We start from the raw sequence: 19,050 nt of genomic DNA on the forward strand, positions 1-19,050 counted from the left end.
CCCAAAGCTCAGCTTAAGCTGTCCCAAGAGAAGACAGCTGGCAAAAGGGCCAGGCCTCCCAGCCTAGCCCCTGCAGGCACACTGGAAACTACTGATCAGTGGAGCCTGACATGTGGGAATGCCATGGCAGGCTTGGGGCACTGAGGTCTGACAGGAATGCTGTCCAGTCAAATTGACTTGTTCACATGTTCAGCCTGAGGAAAGCCCAAGAGTCAATTTCATTTGCCTGGGAATAGCACAATAGTAAACAAATGCAAAAGATTTCACTTGTGCTTTCTGCATGACCCAGCTTTTTAAGGCAAGGGAGCTAGAAGGTGGTTCTGTAGAGCAGAAGGGAAGAATCAAGAGATTTAAGCAGATAATGAGAATTACTTTCTTTTTGTTTAAAAGTTAGTATTACTGTAGTAATAGTTTAGCTGATTTATTCACCCTGTGCATATACACAGGCAGCAACCACTGTCAGCAGGTCTTTTCAGAAGAGGGGAAAATCTGCTTCAGCTCATTCACCATTCCTAATGAGGCTGATTGAGAGTATCACAGTAATAATGGGGTTTGCAGTGCCACTCAGCTTGGAGACTGGGTGCTCTGCATTGTATTCAGCCAGGACTTCAAGATAACATCCACCGTGTATCTTACAGAAACTACAAGTTCTGATAGTCAAAACTACTGATCTGCTTCTCTAAGCCACAAAGTTCATCTTATCATATCCCTTCACTGAAAGATACACAAGGACTGTGTCTGCCAGCAAAGTCTCTGCCAGAACAATACTGCATTTCACTATTTGATAAACTAACAGTTTTAACAAGCAGATTAGTTTTCCATAATGAAGTAAATTACTCAGGTCTATTTAACTAATGCAAATACTGCATCCAGTATTACAGAAGTCAGAGGACAGGAGGAATGGAGGGAACTTCAAAGAATTTAGTCTGACAGAGCTTATTATGACTGAAAAAAACAACTCAGAAAAACCTGTACATTTTGTTTCACAAAAATAACCTCTGCCCCAAGTTCCTCAAAGTATCAGCCAATCAACCAATTTGTTGCCTGCAGTTTGATGACAAAAAGCACCCACAAAATGCAACACATCAGGCAGGAGCCCCAAACAAAAACAGATGCCCAGAAAAATGTTCTGATAAAAGTTGTGTTAAAGAAGAAGGAAGACCCAGCTAGCTAATCAAAACTTACACAGGCTGATCAAGAGCAATCAACTGCTTTCTTTGGCTTTTTTTTTCTGGCTAAAGGGTACAAGAGGTCAGAGGAGATGAGGGAGCAGGATTTTGAGGTTTGTTTACTTAGAGAGCTGTTGTTTTGTGAAATGAATGAGTTATTTGCAAGCAAAAGAGGGCAAGTCTTTTTTTTTTTTTTCCTTTAAATTTTAAGTTTCAAGATGTTTACAGGGCCAAAAATGAAGCCCTATGTTTATGAGGTGCCATCCCTCTAGTTTATTGCTGACTTTGAAATCAGGCTATTGTAATAAGAAGACATCAAAGAGCAACATTTAGCAATAAACATGAGTTACATTACCCACCTACTTCTCTCATGAAGTAAAAAAAATCAAGAACAGAAAGAAAACTAAACACTTTCATCCTTGCATAGACTCTAATTTCTGCTTACATCTGAGATTTGCAAAACTGGCAAGACCTAATCAGGCATGCTTTATCAGAGAGAATGAGCAGAGGACAAGAAAGAGGAGGAGGGAAATGTAAATGGTTTTGTGCTTGCTGACTTCACCTGGGACTTCAGAGCTCTGCTGTCACATTCATGCCTCTGTGTCTTTGTTCCCTTTTTCTGCCCCAGTTCCACCTTTCCCAGCTCACACAGCATTCTCTGGCTCTGCTCCTAGCCTCAGAGTGGCTGTCACTAGTGGCAAGAAGCCACCAAGCAAGCAGATGCTCTCTGCAACAAGTTTTCTCTTCAAGGGCTTGCTTCAGAGCAGCTCTGTTTCACTAAAATGATCAACCTAGTGGAAAGTGTGAGCTTTTCCTCTCAGATCTTGCTATTTCTTTCAAGAGAGAGTCACAAGAGCAAAAGAGCAAGACAGCTTCTATTCTGTTTGCCCTTCACAGAAAATCCCATCAGGGACACAGTTTCACTAGCTTCAGCCCCAAACTTATTTCCTGATTGACATCATGCCAGGCTTCTACCTTTCCTCCTTCTATTCACTCCTTTTACTCTCCCAGAGAAACACAGCCATGCTTTAATATCTTAAATGCTTACAACAGTTTCTCTTACCGAAGAAAGTCAGCGGCTCCCCTTCTTTTTCCTGCTTCTCTGACACAATGTTTCACATCTCTGTTTGTTTAAAGAACAACCTTTGTAACTCCTTCAGCCCTCCCCAGGGGTCTGTAAGGCTCAGCTCAGGACAACACTTTTCTCTCTTCTGCATCTACTTGGAAGAGAAATCCTCTCTCTGCTCCCATCACCCTCAGACCACCTTCTGCTCCTGAGATGCACCTTGCATTCAGTCTCACGTGCTTGGCTGTCAGCTCAAAGGCAACTTGAAGCCAAAGTTACCCTTTCCTCTGCCTCACCTTATTTCACAACTTATGAGAACTAGACCACTACACTGCTTATTTAGCCTCACTACCGCATGGCAGTCTGTGAAAATAGTTATCCACAAAAACAATTTTTTCAGCCTGTTTGTTTGGAACCACCATCCCCTTCTTTGCCAGCCCTGCTCCAGCAGTTCCTCTCCTATCAGGCCACCCATGTAGCTGCTTTCTCCCTACCATCCCTGTCAGTGCTGCCTCCAAGCAGCACACTGCCAGCCCTCCTCACTGCCTCACCTCCTGAGATTTAAATCCCTAGTGCCACCCTCCTTCAAGAAACAATTGTTTGCAGGAAAACAAAGCCTTTAAAATAAATCTGTGATTTAAGTGACAAGTCTACCTTTCCAAAAGCAAGTATCTTACTTTTTTAATTCCAGTTCCCTGCCTCTCTGGGAACAAACCAAAGTCTGTTTGCAAATGATGCAGACCGAGATGGTCCTGTGCAACACACACTCTATCACACCACAGGGCTTAAGCACAAACACAGCACAGGATGCATACAGCCGTGGTCACCATCAGCATGAGGGAGAAAAGGAAGATTTGGCACCTTGCCACCCAGAGGGACAAAGCAACCAGGTCTGGTCAACAGCACAGCTTCCTGCAGAAAGGCAGCCCTGCCCTACTCCAGGTCTCCTGCGAGAGCAAACCACTTTCAGAACACTTACTGAGAGGTATCCACATGGATACAGGAAACCTGCAACCAGTAAGGGCTCTGGCTGGTTGCAAACTTATTTAAGACCCTTTTAGCTGCCGCCAGAGGCTTCCCCATGAGCTCAGTGCCAGCAACAGCTGCAGAGAAGTAATTTGATGCAGATGCACGCACACCCCTGGCCAGACCTGAAGGGGGACTGGGAACAGCTGTGCAGGGTGGAAGCAGCAGGGATGGCACAAGGCTGGGTGGCCCTGGGGCTGGTGCACCTCACCAGCCATTTCTGCTTGAATTCAGGAATTTCCAATGGGAATACATCTGTACAGGGAGATTTTGCCTTCACTTAGAGGAAGGCAACATCTCCCAAGGTACATTTCATCTTGTAACTCACGGCCTGCCATTGTAAAGGTCATTAGAGACAAGCAGTGAATCCTTGGAAAACCTTTCTTGGTTCCTAAAAGTTCAGATTAAGTGCACACAAAGTCTCTCAGAAAGGGAATGATAAGGGACTACAGAGGAAGGCACTATTAATTGCACCTCTGAAGTACTCCTTGGAGGTGGCTCGTCCTGGAGCCTGTTAGACAGAGCCTCCACAGGTATTTTAACCTCACACAGGAGACATTCCTTTCTGACTTGGCTGTAAACAACGTTTAATTTTCTGAGGTGCTCTTTAAAGTTGAAAGGTCCATTGTTCAGTGTCCTTTAGGATGTTTCAGTGCGGCGAGACTAAATTTGAGAAGACTACTCACATAAGACAGACTGGCTGGACGAAGTTTTAAGCAGATCAGAAATTCCCAAGTTAATAGATAAAAAGTATTACAAACAGGAGAGATCCTGCTGGAGGCAAGATCAAGAATGGGAAAGCATGGGAATACTGGAACATAAGATGGCAGCTTTCAGGGCAGCGCCATCCACCCAGTTAGCACAGCTGGCACCCAAGCCCATACCAATATACTTGCTTCAGGAACGTTGTTGGAGGAACTACCATCTTTCTGTGACAAGACAGACCTGAAACTACATCAGACCTGAGCACCAGAGCATGTCCTCTACCACACCATGCTCTGTGACACCAGGTAGCTCCAAGCAGTGTTCTAGCCTTCCCTGTATCTCCTGGAGGCACCACTGCTCCCACGGTGCCAAGGTACAGGTCAGAGAAGTGAGCTACACTGTGCAGGTGCTCATTGCAGCTGTCACCTGAACAGAACTATCCCAAGATGCTATCCCAAGAACTATCCCAAGTTTGTGCCACACTCTTCAGCTGAGAGGTTTGGCCTCTTGTCTGTGAAGGGCAGCAAGCACGCACAGGACCTGCTGCTGTGGCTCAGCTGAAAGCTGTGCTCACTTTCTCTCATGGCACCTAGCAGACAGACTTAGGGTTACTAGCTATGACCACTTCAGAAAGCTATCCTACTATGAAGAACAAACATTTGTTTGTAATGAGAGAGGAACCAGGAGTTTAGTAGGTGCTATTTAGCACATCAGAATAAGCACAATACCTGCTGTGAAAAGCCCAGCAAATTGGGAGGGAAAGGAACAGAGGCAACACTTCTTAAGAGATTAATGTTTACAGTCTCTTTCTCTTGACACGTTTTGCAACAATCCAGACTGTCTCAAGTTGCTATTACTGTGGCACACTGTCTTTATTTGAGAGGGGGAAGCACTGCGGTTTTCTGAGTCCGTGCCACATTTGGTTTGCATATAATCAAATATGTTTTCAAGCTCAAAAACAGAAATTAAATCAGATGGTTACAGGGCTTTTTACTACACTTATTTTAGTTTTATGCCAGGTATGAAAAGTATGACTTTAACTTGGAAGAATTTAAAGTACTGCTTAAAATCTTTAAGCAGACTTAAAGTCTGTTTTAAGATTCTGTAGCATTTTAAGAGCGCTGGTTTTTGATTTATTTTGATGCGTGCTACACAGGGAAAACTTTTCTTAAAACTTCAGAAGGCCTGTACAGCTTCAGGGTTATAGTGAAATCAAAGTACACAAGGCTGGAAAACACAATTTGCAGACCTCTGTCAGTTAACACCAGACAGTGCAGAACCAGACCTTTAAAATCTCTTTAGAGGGGGCTATTAAAAGTAAGCTTGCTCTTTCTGCTATTGCTGCAGTTTTAACACTGCTTGATGCTACACTTTATACATTTCAAATACACAGTGTGTGTACATACACTGCCATAGCTGAACAGTCATGTCCAGCAACAGCCATGCAACACCAGCAACTTTGGCAGGGAGGAAGATGCAGAAGGTTTAAACCATCAATCTTTATGGAACAGCACAGGCACACTTCTTCTAAGAAGGGGGGAACAAAGCACCCACAAACTGTTTGAATGCTACATGTATCTACCAGCTGGGCAGGCTTGCTACAACACTGACTGCTACCCATGCCTCAGACCGAAACAGTCTTTCAGCTGTGAGTGACTTCGTAAGAGCATGGAGCACAGCTCCAAACATGCTTTTTGAACACCGTAGCAGTATCATGTCTACTCAGGACATATCAGAAAATGATTGAAAATGTATTGATAATCCATTTGCAGCACCCATCTAAACATCAACATTCAATGAAAGTCAAAACAGGATAGGAAAAGAGAGTATTAAAAATATGGTTACAATTAACTGGTTCTATTTATCTTAATGGGTTTGTTTATAGCAGTAGGATGTTAGTCACGTTATTGTTAATTTGTAAATCAGTTTGCAATGCAAGGAAACATGACACCATTAGTAAGGCAGAAATGTGACAGTCAGCACGTGAGTCAGGTAGCTGTGCTTTTACAAACCCCAGCCACTATCAAAAGTTCCATTGTCCGAGAGGGCTCATCAACAACAAAGGGTTCTTCTGCACAGCACTTTTATCAGGGAACGATAAGCACATTTAGCCAACTTTGAAATCATGAAAATTAGTTCTTACTAGTACATACAGTTCACAGGAGTTCATATAGTAGTAACAGAAAAACAGTACTCTGATGCTTTTAAGCCAGAAACATGGACCTGACAGTTTCAAAGTAAAAAAAAAAAACCAAACACACTTTCACAAACAATTCCAAGCTATCATTTAAAGGCCCGGGGCAATCTTATACTTCTACTATTCCAAAATTTATAAGAGATTGGAAAAGAAATACACATTTGGGCTGGTAGTTACCCTCCCATTTGAAAAACTGCATACAGTATTCAAAGGAAGAAAAAAATAAAATCTCCTTTCACTCTGAGCAAGACAAAAGAAGATTGGCTACATGGAGTTAGAATTCAAGAGAACTTCCACCATTAATGTAGGAATTCCTACTTTAAAAGCATTTGTTCTCCTATAGGCTTATATTCATGGGCAAAGAAGCCTGTAACCTCTCTGTAAAGCTAAAGACAGAAAATGAAAAATAGGTTAAGAACTCTGCCTGTGGCCACAAGATCCCAAACAAAACAAACACAAAAAGCCCCACACACTGCAGGCACTGGAGCTCTTGGTAAAAGGGAAAAAGGGGGAGAGAAAGGGTCATCTGGAAACCTTTTCAGAGATTAGAGGCAGTTTCTTGAGAGGGGACAGATACTTCACTTGTCACCCAACAGAGAAAAGGAGCCAGTGAGTACTGGACACATGAGAATACACAGTTGTTCTAAGCCAGCAAGCTAATGTGTTTTCAGATCCTGTCTAAAAGGGCTGAAACATTAATCCTGAGCTACAGAGACAACACCTAGATAAGAACAGAGCTTCTAATTTATTTTGTCATGAAAGATGGGATAGAAGGGCTAAGGTATAATTACAATTCAATTAATATTTTCTTATGACATGTGCCAACTTCTAAGCAGGTTTTTCTTTACCCTTCCCCTTTTCTATCTAGCAATAAGCTTTTAAGTGTTTTGATTTTAGGGCCAGCTCTCTGAGGATGAGGGTGACAAGGGAAAAAAGCAGGGAGCTGGACAGAAGGGAACTTCTTAAAAAAGACAACTGCAGCAATTTCCACCACTGCCGTGTCTGAAGCAGAGGTGTGCACAGATGGCAGAGGGTTTTCCCCTTCAGCATTTGCTGCAGCACAGAGACCCCATTAAGCTTTTGTAGTACCTTACAGTCACCCAGAGAAAAGTGACCTGGCACACACAAAAAGGTACAGGGAAGTGCCACAAAGCTCATCCTTCTGCAATGACAGAGTCGGGGAATAGATCACTGCCAGTGTCCCCCCACGAAGTCACAGACATGAAAAATCCATGGACACAAGAATGGTGAGCTGAAGCATGCTCTGGGCCATGTTCCCAGCAGGGGTGATGGGTCAGGCTAGGTTCAGCAGAGCTACAGGCTGGTTCAGACCCGCAGAAATCCAATCACCCACAAACCTCACAGGCACACTGGACAGAAAAAGAGGAATACTGACTATAGGTTTTGGCCCAATGGCACAAGAAGGATGTTGAAAACTGGAATGAGTTCAGCCATCAAGATGCTCCCTCCTTCTCCTCCTCCCTCCCCCCCCACCCCTTCCAACACACGGATACACACACTCCTTGTTTTTAACAAACCTCTGGCACACATCAAGAACCTTATAACTTAAGGATACTTGGGGATTTCCAGAGAAATAGCTTACCCAGCATAGTACTTAGCACTGACAAACTCTCCTCTTTCAATAATCAAGGGCACAAACTGACTTTCAAGAACTTGTTTTTTGGAGAAAATGAAAGAAATTGGGAAAATCCAGAAAAATCAGATTTCACAGGAGCCATTTTTGAATTGTGACTAATGCAAGACACCAGCAGGATGCTGGTTTATCCTTAAGGAAGGAACCACCTGGTTATCATAACAGAGGCAGGGATATCAAAACCCCAGCATCTGCAAACTATCTCCCATCCAACACCCCACAACCATTTTTTTTTTCCCAGAGCTCCTTCGGATCAAACTCACTCTTCAGAGGAGAAAAGCTATTTCACACCACTGTTTAAAAGCAGCACTCTCTCACACTCAGCTCTTCTGCTAAAAGGGATTCCACCTGCCCACAGACTGCCACTTCCCCAGCCTTTGAAAAGCCACCAAGAATCCCTTGATCCCGGGCCAGCAGCATGCCCTGGCGCAGAGGCTGAGCTGCACCCACCTCCGCTCACCTGGCAGCCCGTGCTCCCGGGCGATAGCTGCAAAATCATGAGTTCTCAGACTCAACTTTCAAGTTCTCCGGCAAGCCCAGGCAGGCCTCATACTTACAAAACACAAGCAACTAAGTGTTTAAAAGGTTGGCTATGTAGGGCTACCAAAAGTAGCATTACTGAACCATTTTGTTCACCCAGCCTCAGATAGTCCATGCAGACAAAAAAATCTCAACTCTGTATTTCTAGTTCATTACAGGACAACAACACAGTGATCCACAGGGACAAGGCTGCCAGCATCACAACCCACCCTGTAAGAGCACCGTGTTTTTGTAAGAGTTATCAGGTTTTCATACAGCACCTTGCCAGGTACCATTGGCCAGAGCTTTTCACTGGACCTCCTTCAGATCACTGAAGAGTAACTCTGTGAGAGGGAGGCTGTGAGCTTTACGGGCAAAATAAAACCATCTTGCAATGTCAGCACCGACAGCCAGCTACATCAACAGCCCGGCTGTTATTGTGCCCAAGTCATGCTAACAGTAAAACTCACCAGCACCAGGAAATTCAACAGCACAGCTTCCACTGACACATGCTGCAGGGTCACAGATCATCGCTGGGTGTAGGCCCTCAACAGGGCATTTTCAATTTAGCTTCTATTTCAAGTTTTCTTACAATGCAGCAGAGTTCTCCATTTAATTTCTGGGCCACCAGCAGTGACAGCCCTGAGCTACAGAAGGCCTTCAGTCCCACCCATGTAAGTTTATTTTCCTTCCCTCTAAAAATCCTCAATCATACCTAGGCTTACAATCTCCCTGCACATCACTCTGTGTCTATAGAACCAGGTAGGATTCACTTACAGAATTCCTGCAGCTGTAAGGGAAGCTACGAGCTCTTTATTTTCAGGTTGCTTTCTAACAGTTAATAGAACAAACTCAAGCTATGGCAGCATTGAAGTAGAAGAGAGAGGATGAACTTAAAAATTCTTGCATGTGGTCAAGGCTTTAGTTTAACACTCATAGAATGTAAGGGGTATAATTCAGAAGACGGGATCTGGAGCATTTGGGAGCCACAAGGAATGTTGTGGGTGGGTTACATCTTAGAACAAGTACAAGCTGAACCAAAGCTTTCCAGCTATGGAAGCAAAATGGAACTTTCTAGGCCAGTTGAGCCCTTTCAAGGGACAACAATCGATTAGGAAATAAGGGCCTGAACCTGCATTTCAGGTGCCATGTTTAGAAATGACTGGAGGTTCCCTTGGATACAAGGTACTTCTCCCACTGAAGCCATCTCTGCTCCATATGCTGCTCAAGGCCATTTGATCTGAACACAAATTTTAACAGCAAAAATGGACAAAAATGAGCAGCACCAAGCAGAGAGTCCCAAGGACATCACCTCCAACACCACCTCAGCAGGTGATCAGGGACTCCGGGAAAGGTTAGCGTTATCCATACTCTTTTCAACTTATGCATTACTTACACCTTGCCTGTATTACGTGTATAAAACACGGGCTTTGGGGGAGATTTCTCAGTTTTGCTTAAATGCTACTAATTTTCGCCCTCAGAGGCAAGATTGTGATGTGCTGGTTCAGCCGAGAGACCAGAGTCTCTCGACCGGAGCTGAGCACGACCAAGGTCAGGCACAGCCCCCGACACCATCCTTAGGGCGGGCAGCTCCGGCAGCCAGGCCGATCCCGGCTCCTGCCCAGCCCCACCAGCGGGCACAGGCTGCCGCCGGTCCCGGCATCCCGGCACAGCCGCCGCAGGAGCGGGAGGATTCCCTCTGGCAGGTCTCCCTCTGGCTCCTGCGGCTCGCACCTACGGCAGCACCGGCGGGGGGACCCGGCCCTTCTCCCTCCCGGTGCTCCTCTCCTCAGAACGCGTCGGTGCGCCCATCCCGCCTAGCGGGAGCCGGTCGGAGCGCTGGGGCGGGAGCGGCACCGCGGCCGCGCCTCCCGGTGCCCCCGGGCCGAGCCCCATCCCGCCCGCCAGGCGAGGCCGGCGGCGCCTCCCGAGCCGCCCCGCGAAGTTACGGCCGGAGTCCCCGCGGCGAAACAAAAGACGGAGCGGGAGCGGCGGGCGGGGAAGGGTCGCGGTCGCGCCGCCGCCTCGGCGGGGCAGGGGCGGCTCGCCGGGAGCTGCGCCCGGAGCGCCGATCCCGCCTCTCCGCCGCCCGCCGCCAGCCCGTCCCCGCTCTGCGGGCTGAGCCCGGGACTCGGCTCCGGCCGTACCGGGCGGGGAAGGCACACACGGGGGAAGGGGGCGGGGGGTTCCATTCATTTTCGAGAGCACCGCCGGGCAGGGGCGCTCCCGGCCGAGGCCGCGCCGCGGTCCGCTCACCTTACTCTTCACTTCCACCGCGCTGCACTCCAGATACCGCAGAGTCTGAGATTTGTTGAAACTCCGGTTCATCTTCCCGGCCCCGCTGCCTCCCCTTCCCGCGCCGCCGCCGCCGCCACCGCCTCACACGAGCCGCCGGCCCCGCTCGCGCCGCGCTCCGCTCCCGCCGCGGCCACTTTGTTCCCGGCGCGCGCGCGCCAACGGCAGCGGCGGCGGCCGCAGGGATCCGCGCGGGGCTCGCGCTCCGGCTGGGCCGGCGGCGGGCGGGCGCCTGGGCCCGGCGGGACACGCCCTCGGACACGCCCCCGGACACGCCCCTCACAGCCCCGGACACGCCCCGGACACGCCCCTCACAGCCCCGGACACGCCCCCGGACACGCCCCTCACAGCCCCTGACACGCCCCCGGACACGCCCCCGGACACGCCCCTCACAGCCCCGGATACGCCCCTCACAACCCAGGACACGCCCCCGCTCGGCCCGGACACGCCCCTCCCGGTGTGGGAAGAGGCGTCCCGGGCCCCGCTGCCGCTGCCGCGCACGAAGCCCAAAGCGCCCCCGGTGACTCCCCCGGTGTCCCCCCCAGCGCTCGGAGGTGCCCGTTGTGCGCCACAAAAGAGACCCGCAGGAACTTTTCCAGACGGCGCTGATTGTTCTTGATAGAGGGTTGGGATCTGGAAAGTGCTGCGAGTCGTTAATTTGAGGCCGCAGATCACCGGGTTCGGGAGGAGAGTTTCCACCACGCCCTCCCTGAAATAAATCGGTGGACTGCCTCCCTCTGCTAGCAGCTCTCACTAATTAGGTTGGCTATTAATTTGAGAATCTCGTAGGAACTTAACTTCTTTACGTCTTCTGCCAAGGATCTTTTTAATTTTAACAGAACTTTTTCCTTCAGTCAGCATCTTTTAGTCACTGGGAGCCATTGAAAGTGGTGGTTTTTTCCTACACAATCCTGCCCAAAACATCAGGTCGTGATGTACCGAAGCTCAGGACAGGGTGCAGACCTGTGCAACCAGTTTTCTGCTGCTCGGCTTCTCCTAGGATTGTCTGCCCGTCTAAGCAAGGAGCACAAAGCTCTAACAGAAGTTAAAAGCCACCCATCTCTTCTCCAGGCTTGCTGGGCAGGTGTCAGTGGCAGTGATGGGAATAACCACGAATTTAGGGGCAAAAGACAAGAGCTGAGCTGACTTTTCATGAGATTCCAAGTAGGAAGATCAAAGCACATGCTCCAAATACAAACCAGCTCCATCTTATTGGAAAATGGACCTGAAATGAATGTTTGCCACATGTTCTGGGCTTGCATTGTGTTTGGAAGACTTGCTGTAAGTTAAACTGCAAAAATAAAGTCTAGAGAGCTGAGAAAGGAAATGTTTGTATGAACTTGCTCTTTCCTCTTTTCATCTTAGCATGAGCAGTACAGCAGCTTTGCTTTCCTGCTGTGATGGCCAAGGCCAGGCTCTGAAGATACAGCATCCCCGGGGTGCTCAGAGGCTGAACAGCCCTTTTGGGATGTTTCAAGGTAAAGATGGATCTTGAAATCCAGCAGCTGGATCTGTGTGATTTAGTGCTTCAACATCTGTGGCAACAAGGCCAGTTCAGTGGCATGAAGTTAATCAGTAGCTGGAGGACTTGTCTTCAGTCCAGTTTTTTGAAATTTTTTGTTTCAATTTCTTTGGTCTGTTTTTGGGGTTTTTTTTGTTTGTTTGTTTGTTTTAAAGAAACAAAGTTCTCACAATAGACAGAAACCAGCAAGCAATTTTGTCTTAATTTTAAATTCACTACTTGTTGTATTTGTGATGCCCATTTGAGAACTACACTTTCAACTTGCTTGTCTTTTATTTTATGCCTACTTCAGGGAGCGCCAATGTTTCATTACCATCTATTTTATATTAATACTCTTCAAACTAATAATGCCTACCAAGTTGTGTGTAACCAGAATGAGAATTCAATGAAAATGAATTAAAAATAGATATATATATTTTGGGGTGAGATAAAAGCTGGTAAGCTGAATTATTAAAGAATGAAGATACATATTTCAAAGCACAAAACAGGGGTTTATTTACCAGCAGAGCTAAAGGGATTTCCATTCTCCTTTCCCCAGCCATTGCAGATCCTGTTCATATTTCCACCACCCCATGAATAGACAATCCTCTTCTTCTCATCTACCCTGTCTTTGAAGTTAACAGGTATATTGAGGACAAAAATTACTTTATTTGAAGAGTGGAGCTGATATTTTTCTGTTTCTTCTATCCTACAAGAATTTAGGAATGGTAGATTACTGCTTCTTTTTTTTATTATTATTCACCTGTAAGAAAAGCTGCTTTTTAGCTGTTCCATTCCTTCCCAAATTTTCAACCCTGCATTAAACACTTATTCTAGAAACAAGGTGAATACACTAATATGAGGAAATATGCTTTTATATCTCCAAAGAGGCTATTGGTAGCAAAGATTCCTTTCAAATTACTTAACGAAAATCTGATTTCTGTTGTTTTTTCTCAATATGAGTTCCATCCTTTTGTAGGTCAGTGTAGACACCTGTTACCCACTCTGATCTGAGAAATTAACAGCTTCTGGATAGCTTATTAATTAGGCAAAAAATTGGGGATCATGTATGAGAAACTGGCTGTATTCTTTTGTTCGAAGAAAAATAGAGTATTATGTAAGTATTTATAAATAAGTTATGATTTATCAATATTATTTCTTAATAGCATTTAATCATTTATTAAAAGTGAATGCTTCTCAATCAAGCCTCCCTGAAACCCAGCTCAGTCCATCTTGTAAATTCTCTAGGATACACTTCCCCTTTTGCTATTTCCAAATTAGTTGCAGCTTTGGTCCATTTCCTCCCGAGCAGAGCTGAGGCACGACTGGGGCAGCTCGAGAACATTCCTTTTTCTCCTGCCTCCCCTCTCCATGCCCGTGCTGTGCTGTTCGGAGCATGCCTCGGGCTCTGTGCCCCGGCAGGAGCCAAAGCACCGGGGCTGCTCCGGGGCCACTCCAGCCAGGGATGCATGAGGCTCTGCAGCCCCTGCCAGCTGCTTTCCTCCTCAGACTGGGTCACAAAGATGGTTTTCATTTAACTGCTTTTGCTCAGCCACCTTTCAGGGGTTTTGTTGGTTTTTTTTCTTCTCATCGCTTGCCAAGGGCACAGCATTCCTTTGACAATTTCTATAAATCTTCATCTGTTTTAGTAATCTGTGGTTACTTTACCCCTGTTTCTGACCTGAAGAGCTTTTAAATCACTGCTTCTTCCCATGTGCCGGTCTCTCAGCCCTTTCTTGCAGCCTTGCTCCCAGATGCATGTGGAATGTGGGGGGGCACATTTGCTCTCACCCAGCCCCTTCCTGCACACAGCACTTCACCAAATACTCTTATTTCTTGCCCTAAACAGGGCAGAGAAACCTCAGTGTAAGGATCCTAACATGCCGTTTTAAAAATATTCAGATTTTCCTGTTTTCACTGCCTTTTATTTACCAGACCAACAAAAAGTGTTGCAACATGTGCCAGACTCACATTTCTGCAATTTCACTCATTCCTGCAATGCTGGTTTTCAGCTTGCAAGGGGCTCCTCTCTGACTTGCTGTGTGCCTCGTCAGTATTGACAAGTCTTCTACATGCTCTGAGAGGAAAAAAATACCCCAGACTCACATCCAAGGAGTTATTTTTCTAACTCTACACCCTGCACTGAGCTTGCAATAGTTACAAATAGCACATCCAAGGGCTTGGGGAAACTGCTGAAACGACAGACTGGTTTTGGTTTCTTTAAATGTAAACCAAAATGAAGCATAGCACGAAGCAGGGAAGAGGGAAGATGACAGCTATTGTTTTGCTTGTAGCAAGCAATGTTCCTGCCACAGTGAAGATGGTTTCTACTTCATCAAACTCAGAGTACAATGCCAGAGAACATCCAGTGCCCTAGTGCAGGAGCTACCTAGAGGGGAACAAGAAGAATAGTGCCACTGGCCACAACAGTAATGGATGCTCCAGGACCGGACACTGGCTGCTCCAATGGTTTTCCATTGTTTCATCCCTTGTGGCAGTGAAATATCTTCTTTTTCTTTCCTTTTAAGAGCTTCTGGCTTCAGGCCTACAAGAGATGTATGTGCATTTAAGAGGAGAAAGAGCAGAGAGAGGGGAGGTTTGTTCTCAAGGCATGGGGAACTTTATGCTCCTTTTCTACTGAGGATGATGAAGTCTTTGAGGAAACCTCTCGTGTGACTTTACTACAAAACTCTTGAAGAGGGGAGACCAGAGCAGTAGTTGAGGGAATGGCACCTGCTGAGCTGCACACAGAGCTCAAAATCAAGCATGAGGATGAGCACTTGCCATTGCAGCTCCCAGTGTTTATCCAGAGAGATGTTCCAGGAGGAGTGGCTGGAGGTCCCCAGGCTGTCTGTGCACAGGTACTCTGGCTTCAGCAGATCAAACCAACCTGCTCTTGTGTCAGCTGAAACTTTTCCCATTATTTCCCATATTATATAACCTGTTATGCTTTGACATGTATCAGTGTGAAAATAATGCAGGAACCAAAGCTGCCAGGATACCAGAATCCCAGCAGCCAAACTCTGGGCATCACAAGAGAGGGAGTAAAGTGGGTCCTAAGATCATGTGTCCTTTTTCCAAATTACACCTCAACTGGGCTAAAAAGCAGCAGTGCTTTTCAAGGATGGGAAAGGTGAGTTCTGTTGCCAGAGATGAGTTTAGGATTGGAAGGAGAGAAGAGAGAGGATCATGCTCCTTATTCTGCATCCAAAATATGCTTTAACTACATGACTCGCCAGGATTCAACATTTCCCATGAAATACAAAAATATTCAAACTCTATTTGTTCTGTACATGAATCTGCTGAATTTAATGATCTTTAGCATCCTTTCAGTTGCTTTGATTCTTGGTTTTTTGTTTCCTTACCAAGGAGATAAACAGGAAAAGCAATAATGTTTCCCAGATGTCATTCATTGCAGCAGAGAAATAGATACCATCCCCTCAGAGTGTCCAGAAGTAGGTTCTTCTACTTCCATGTAGGTTAAAAACTTTGTTTACAATGTGCTACTCTGCAGATAGCAGCCACTCATGATGTTAGAATGATTACTGCAAATACTTTTAAAATATTATTGATTTAAAGGAAGTACTGCTGATGACAGGCCTAGGGTGTGCAAGCATCTACCTGGCTCTCTTCTACCTTTGTTGCTGGTCCCACTTCTACAGGAAACTGAAGCACAGTTGGAAGTTGGCAAGTGCAGCACACATCTAATTAGTCCAGTGCTATCAAATAATTTATGCAGACGGCATAAATTATCTTCCCAAACACATTTTCTGTGTGAAACTATGAATACTGAAACACACTATGACACTGGAGTAATTTTTCTGCAGTAGTTACCAAGTTTTCTAGTGGAGTTAAGCTGACTAGATCTGGAAAGAAAATTAGTGTCGTTAATTTTTCCAAGTTAATGTCTTTTGGAGAAAACTGCTACCATGAAGATGTAATCACACCTTCCTTTGAAGTGCTTATCTAACTTGCTCAGTGAACAGAGATTCCTGCCTGTGGAACCTTTCTGCCATTCTTCTCAATCACAAACTGGCTTTAATCTCTTTTGGATAACAATTCAACTCATCTGAATGCCGTCTACCATCTTTTTATCCTGGCAGCTGAAGTGTAGGGTCTGGTAACAGGGTAAGAGAGTATGGATTTTGCCCAGAGTTTCTCCCTCCCTCACCAAGAGAACAAAGAGGTTTTTAGCTTTGCATGGAATGCAGTTAACTGCAAGGAGCAACCAAAATATTTGTGAGAATATAATTTATTGAGAACTTCCACTTGGGAAGTGACTGAATGTCACCTTTAATAAACAACCCAAATATTCCCAAATTGCAGCTTTAGGCAATTTGTAAGGCACTATGTCTAGCTAGTAAGTCAAGCTCTCTCAGAAGTGGTGGTTTGTGGTCTCACCTGCTAATAAAGGAAATAATAAGAAACCATCCTAGCCATGCGAGTCAAACAAGAAATAAATCTTGTCTGTTTGCTTCCTCACTTGAATTCCTAAAAAATGTAACATGCTGCAACTGAAAGCTTCTTAGTAAAAAAAAAATAATATTAAAAATTGTCAGATGACTTTTTAAGTCTGCTCTTTGCAAAATTTTTTTGTCAGATCTGCTAGACCGGTGGCAGTGCTAAGATAAAGATAGATCAAAGATGTCATTCCTGATTAAAAATAATAACAAAAAAAAGGTTAGAGGGAAAGGTCACATATTCATATAGCAAACCCCATCTGATGTTTACTGCACAGGCTGTACCAGGCTGAAATCACCTGATCCTGTCAGAACTACTGAAGCAAACTCCTGTATGGAAAGGCACTGTGAAGCTCTAATTGGCTGGGACTGGACATAATCTCTTCTTCAACCACCTGATTTGCAAAGAGATTTGCCAAGAAGCGGCTTACTACACTGGAGATGTCCTTCAGCATGCCTTTGTGCCCTGCAAACACTGAAATCTAAATCATTTGTGCACAATCAATCCTTTCCAGAGCTTTCAGTGGAGCTAAACAGCCTCATGTGAGGCTTGAAGAAGTCCTTCAGAGCAGCTGTTTAGAAATGCATGAAGCATGAGGCACATTATATTCTCTTCCCACAGGCTGAGGGCCAGATGTTCAGTGGGTGTAAAGCAACAGAGCCTCAGTGTGGCTTTTTTGGGGGGCCACAGTGATTTATGCCAGTCTAGAATCCAGCCCTTTGTGTTTCAGCCAATTGATTTCCCCAACCTCTGCTGCTGAAGTGCAGCTTTTGTGAGGTGAGGAGGGATGGGAAATGTTCAGGATTACTGGCCGAAGGTGCTGAAAAGAGAAATATCTCAGAAGACTCCTGACACCACTTCTCCAGGCCAGATTGCTGAAGTAAGCACAGCTTTTTGGTTGTGAAGCATTCACATATTTTCCTTCCCGTGTTTCTGTTGCTAGCAATGAACATAGTATATCTGTTTACTCCCAGAGCAAGTTCACTTTTCCGTCCTCTTAAGGTCAGGAAATGAGAATATTTCTAAGTAGAGGTGATGTTCCTGTATTTCGGTTTCCTTCATAACTTGCATTTTCCTGAAACACAAGTGAGAATTACTCACAGGAGTATGGATTTCAGAATTAGGCCTTTTGGTCATTTTGACAGTGTCATGGGAGGAAAAAACTGTTTCCCAGAACCAAACAATTTTATTGCATTCCAGAATCATGTGCAAAACAGGGATCCCATCTGTTCAACAGTGTTCCCACTAAGTACAGTTCTGCCTGTAGCTCACCAGAATAAGCAGCTCAACAAAGGAGCCTCAGTTTTCAATGATAATGTTTTCTTCAAAATAGAAGACACCAGTAGAAAGGGCTTCATAATAATTTGCACATTTGCCAAGATGTATTTTCTTAAATAATATTTTGATTGCTAAGGGCACTGCAGAGTAGTAGAGCACTAGAGCACTCACTCATAAATTAGCTTTCCCTGTGATCAGTTTTGCCAATTCTTCCAAATCAACAATAAATGAATAAATAATAATAATAATAATAGCATTAATCTAAAAACTGATGGATTAAAACTGGGCTAAAATAGACTTCTTTGTTTTTTCCCTAGACAGCTTGAAGAGTTTTGAATAAAGGGTGCCTGATTGCAGCACTCTAGGTTTGGGCTAGTTTATTAGAACGATCCTGCAATAAAAAGATTATTAAATGAAAGAGAGAGGATTTAATTTATGAGATTCCTCTAACTGAAGACTGGTGCCTGGGATTTTTATCATCACTATGAACATCAGCAAGTTTTGCTTAGCAAGTGCAATGAAGAGCTTATGGAAACCCCAGGTCAGAGTTTTATAGTTGCTCAATTATGCATATCTCCATTTCTAAGTGTCTGCTTTGAGTTACTTCAAAGTCCTCTTAACAATTTCTCCACCTGACTGAGATTCCCTTGACAGCTCTGCTTGTGCTTTTCCTTAGAGAATCTGATCTGAAAAATAAAATGCAATTTCAATACTTGCAGAAATTGCATTTTGGAAAGGGATTTTTGCTGGTCTGGGGAGTCAGCCTTGCTGGTGCACATGCTTTTCCTGTGGGTAAAGAGTGATGCCCACCAAGCCCAGTTTGCCCCAACCTCTCTTGTTTCCAGGCTAGAGGAGCCTGCAAATGTTTGTATCCAGCTCATGGATAGTAGCAAGAGGGCTGGAAGGGAGATGTCTTTCAAGACAGGGGCTGAAGTTGTTTTCTCCTTTTCTGTAAAGGTTCAGAGGGAGGGCAGGATGTCACTCAAGGCTTATTCCACCATTTTTGCCCAAAGTTCACCTGAGTATGTCTGGTGCACCAGAATGGTTCTCTGTCCTGCAGTTCTCCTGTACACACAGCTCTGGGATCATCCCCAGAGGGTGTCAGTATCCTGGTCTCCCAGGATGTTTCCCACAAGACAAAGGTATTACAGCAGCCACCAACTGCACAGGTTTTCATGC

General features: G+C 45.3%; 1 protein-coding gene across 1 annotated transcript in view; it reads right to left on the reverse strand.

The window, feature by feature from the left end:
- PARD6G (par-6 family cell polarity regulator gamma) overlaps positions 1-10,699 on the reverse strand; it is a 63,464-nt gene extending 52,765 nt beyond the window's left edge. Inside the window, exon 1 of the mRNA XM_063164833.1 lies at positions 10,593-10,699. Within this exon, the coding sequence (XP_063020903.1) occupies positions 10,593-10,664 (72 nt within the window). The 5' untranslated portion in view covers positions 10,665-10,699. The remainder of the gene's footprint in view (positions 1-10,592) is intronic.
- Between the last annotated feature and the right edge of the window lie 8,351 nt (positions 10,700-19,050).

This window comes from Melospiza melodia, chromosome 1, assembly GCF_035770615.1.
Source record: "Melospiza melodia melodia isolate bMelMel2 chromosome 1, bMelMel2.pri, whole genome shotgun sequence".
NCBI classification, from domain to species: domain Eukaryota; kingdom Metazoa; phylum Chordata; class Aves; order Passeriformes; family Passerellidae; genus Melospiza; species Melospiza melodia.